The sequence below is a fragment of the Halichoerus grypus genome, chromosome X (assembly GCF_964656455.1).
Source record: "Halichoerus grypus chromosome X, mHalGry1.hap1.1, whole genome shotgun sequence".
NCBI classification, from domain to species: Eukaryota; Metazoa; Chordata; class Mammalia; order Carnivora; family Phocidae; genus Halichoerus; species Halichoerus grypus.
This window is the reverse complement of record NC_135727.1, coordinates 95,355,181-95,359,068: the sequence shown is the minus strand read 5'-3', so window position 1 is coordinate 95,359,068 and position 3,888 is coordinate 95,355,181. Positions and strand designations below refer to the sequence as shown.

Below are 3,888 nucleotides of genomic sequence, written 5' to 3'. Positions count from 1 at the left end.
GGAATGCTCATATATGCTGGTGGGAATGTAAAATGGCACAGGCACTCTGGAAAACAGTTTGGCAGTTTCTTAAGAAACTGCAACCACCGTACGAGCCGGCAAGTGCACTCCCGGGCATTGATCCCAGAAAAGTGAAAACTTATGTTCACACAAAAACCTGTGCACGAATGTTCATAGCAGCTTCTTTTGTAATACCAAAACCTGGAACCAGTCCGGATGTCCTTCAATGGATGACTGGATAAACAAAGCGTGGTACATCCCAAAAGGTTATATACTGTATGATTTCATTGATAGAACATTCTTAAAAGGAGAAAATTCTAGAAATGGAGAACAGATGTGGCTACAAAAGGGCAACATGAGGGATCCTTGTGGTGAGGGAATGTTCTGTATCTTGATCGTATTAACATCAATATCTGGGTTGTGGTATTGTGTTATAGTTTTGCAACATGTTACTGGGATATAATGATTTATAAGAAATAATATATTTGCTCATCCAAATGACCCAAATTACATTTCTCAGATATATTTGCACTTCATCCACAGTTCCCTGAAAAACACTTCAGAGCCATAAAGGTGAAATGGGTGTCCTGCTGTTAATGAAAGTGACTTTTGGACCCCACCCAAGGGCAAGGGCTGGTTGTCAGGGGAACCAACCGTGTCACTATAGGCTTGAAACTTTCAGCCCCACCCCCTGACCTTGGGGGAGGGGAGAGGCTGAAGGTTGAATTAGCCAATGGCCAGTGACTTAGTCAATCCTGACTATGTCATAAAGCCCCCATAAGACCCCAAGAGGACAGGGTTTTTTGGTCCTTTTTTTTTTGGAGAGCTTTCATGCTTGGGGAACCAGAATGCTTCCGTGCCACTGAGCTGGGATCCAAGATCCATGACAACAGAAGCTCCTTTATTCAGGACCCCCCCCCCATGTATCTCTTCATCTGGCTATCTATTCATAGCCTTTAATAAACTGCCAAATGTAACTGTTTCCCTGAGTTCTGTGAGCTGCTCTAGCAAATTAATCAAAGTTCTTCATCCTTGGAACCCACAATCTGTAACTGGTCGGTCAGAAGCAAAGGTGATGGCCTAGGGTAGTGACTGGTATCTGGCTGGAGTGGGAGTAGGACTGAACCCTTAACCTGTGGAATTGGATGCTATCTTCAGGTAGTGTGAGAATTGCTTGCTGTGTGTGTGGGAAGCCCCTCCTCCCACATTGGAATTGGGTCAGGAAACCCTAAAAGAGTTACCATTGAGGAAAGCTAGGTAAAGAGAACTCAGGATCTCTCTGTATCATTTCTCACAATTGCATGTGAACCTACAATTATCTCAGTAAACGTTTAAATTAAAAAAAAAAAAAAAAAGGAAATACACAAAAAACCTTTGGGCTTACTTCTGTCCAGAAGCTATAATCATGTCACTGGTTGCAAAGGAATCTGTCATGAAAGAAAAGCTCAGTTGTTTTCTCAAAGCTAACTAGGTCAAACAATAAACTAATAATAGCAAGTTATTTAGCAAGCTATAAACCAAAAAGGTGTAAAAACTTGGCAGTTGAATTCTATTTCCTATTTCTCCATACCTTAGAAGGCTGAATAGGCCATAGTGATCAAGGTAGAAATAACACTGTTTCAACAAATGACAAAATATTTGAGAGAAGGGAGGGTCCCCAATGTCTTGAGAATCGATGACTCATAAAGGGTCGTGTGTGTATCTGCTGGGAGGATTGAGGCAACAAAAGGTTGAGGCTAAGACCGTTATGAGAAGGGAGTACTAAGATAACATTAGATTTTTTTTTAAATATTGACATCTAATCTGCCCACCTGGTGTACAAGACACAGTCCGAATAGACACGCACAATTTTAACCCAGTGATTCGTGAAAAAGAACTATTTTTGTTGAGAAAAAAGGTAGCATTTCCTTGTAAGCACTGAAAGAAAAGAGAAAATGTAAAGATCCTAAGCTCATTACTCTTAACACATCTTCCCCTCCCCAATTAAACAGGCAAATCACCCTAAAGACAAGTGCTTTTCAGCCTGAATATTCATCAGACTATGTAACCTAACTGTACTGACTGCATTTTGATTTTGTAACAAAACCTTTTTATAAAAGCCAGTCGATAAAAAAAAAAGCCAGTACATCTACAAATGAATGTAAATTAATCCCCTTTAACATCTAAAAAGCTGTATAATATGTACAGCAAGCAGTAGTTTTTTAAAAGCCAAGTGGTTTTAAATTGCTATCAGTATTTGCCACAAAGAACCACGCACAAAAATACCAAGCAACCGTTTTGCCGTTAGTGTATTATTTTCTAAGTTCACCATTGAATTATGGAGGTACAGTTTAACTGATAGGTATTTTCAGTACTGGAAGCCAGGGTTCGACAAGCAAGCAGCAGCGTGATGGAATAACAGTTCGTAGCAGTTTGTGGCAGTTCGTGGCAGTTCGTAACAGTTCGTAGCAGTTCGTGGCAGTTCGTAACAGTTCGTAGCAGTTCGTATGGCAAGCAATGGCCGGGCAGAGCAGATGTTGTCTAGGCAGAAAATGACTGGGTTTGCAGTTCGTCACTTGTAGGACCTTCATCCGATTCTTCCGCAGCAGTGTTGTCTTCGTTGTTGTCATCATGTAGAGTTTCTTCGTTGTCATCCTTGTCTTTCTCGTCTTGGAAGTCTTTGGAGATAAGTTCTCTAGCCAGCTTGAGGTTCAGGCCTTCGTTCGAGTATAGTTTCCTTTTCATTTCGAACTGCCACTGCTGTTCTTGCTTGTCGAAAAGGATCTTGCTGCTGTGCGCCCTGTCACTCTCCGGCTCTCCCAACTGGCAGTTCAACTCCAAGGTACAACTGGCGGCTAATTTCTTGGCTAAGATGTCTGGGGTCATGGCTTCCTTTGCTTCCAAATCACTCACTGGCTCTTCTCCATCGTCCTGTGGGCTGAAGTAGGGGCTGCTGGGCTCTTTGATCTTCATTAAATCGTAGTCTCTGTAGGCTAGACGGTGTGTGGCCAGGATGTTGGATTCGTCCCATTTCTGGGACTTTTTTCTCTTTACCTCCGGTATTGTCCCTCCCGACTGCTGGGCAGAGGCAGTCACCGAGGAAGCAGTGGAGCTCTTATTCTTCAGTATCCCTTTGATGGGCCGGTGTGAGGTGGTGGAGGTCGCCATGCCTCCCTGGGGAGACAAGGGCCGCCACGGGAGGGTTGGGCCTCCGCAGCCTCCTGCCTGCCCTCCAGGCTGAAGCAGCAGCTCGGTCTGTTCTGGGCACTGGTCGCAACGTCCTAAGAGCTTCACCAGGTCCCAACATCACAAAGGACACTGCAGATGACATCACAGAGGTGGCCGCTGCCATCATGGCCGCCGTCATGGCCCCCGTCACCGCCTCCCAGCCCATGCTGGCAGTTTTTTTGTTTTAAGGAGTAATATGGGAAATAGCCCTGTGTTAAACACGAAACAGGGAAGTACTGTTTTGTGAATTTCTATGTAGTCTGTCTGTGTACCAGAGGCTATGTAAAACATATGTCTTACTGTGGGTCCCAGTCAAAAATTTGACTCACTATTTTGGTTGGAAAGATTGGAGGTGTAGGTGCTACAAGGCGATTACCTTCTGCTCCTTCCTTCTGTCACCATGCACACCTCCCTCTCCCCTACCTACTTACACACACAAGCACACACATACACACAAAACCCCTGGTCTTTCTTTCATGCTCCGCCTCTTGGTTAATGGCCCCAATATCCAGTCACTTACACCAGCTGGGAACCTGGCATCATCCTCCCTCCGTGCCTCACTCTCCAGTCCAGCTCTCAGGCACTGGCCTAAATAGTTCGAGAAACTCTCCAGTTCTCTCTGTTCCACCACCACCCTGTTTCATTTCACCACCACCTCTTGTGGGGACTACAGCCACAGCC

General features: G+C 44.5%; 1 protein-coding gene across 1 annotated transcript; it reads right to left on the bottom strand.

Moving 5' to 3' along the window:
- Positions 1 to 2,520: 2,520 nt before the first annotated feature.
- On the bottom strand, positions 2,521 to 3,184 carry PPP1R2C (PPP1R2 family member C). The gene is made up of 2 exons (XM_036097280.2): positions 2,918 to 3,184; positions 2,521 to 2,839 (listed from the first exon to the last, which is right to left on the bottom strand). The coding sequence occupies exons 1-2, from the start codon at positions 3,145 to 3,147 to the stop codon at positions 2,521 to 2,523; spliced, it is 549 nt and encodes a 182-aa protein (XP_035953173.1). The 5' UTR covers positions 3,148 to 3,184.
- Positions 3,185 to 3,888: the final 704 nt, after the last annotated feature.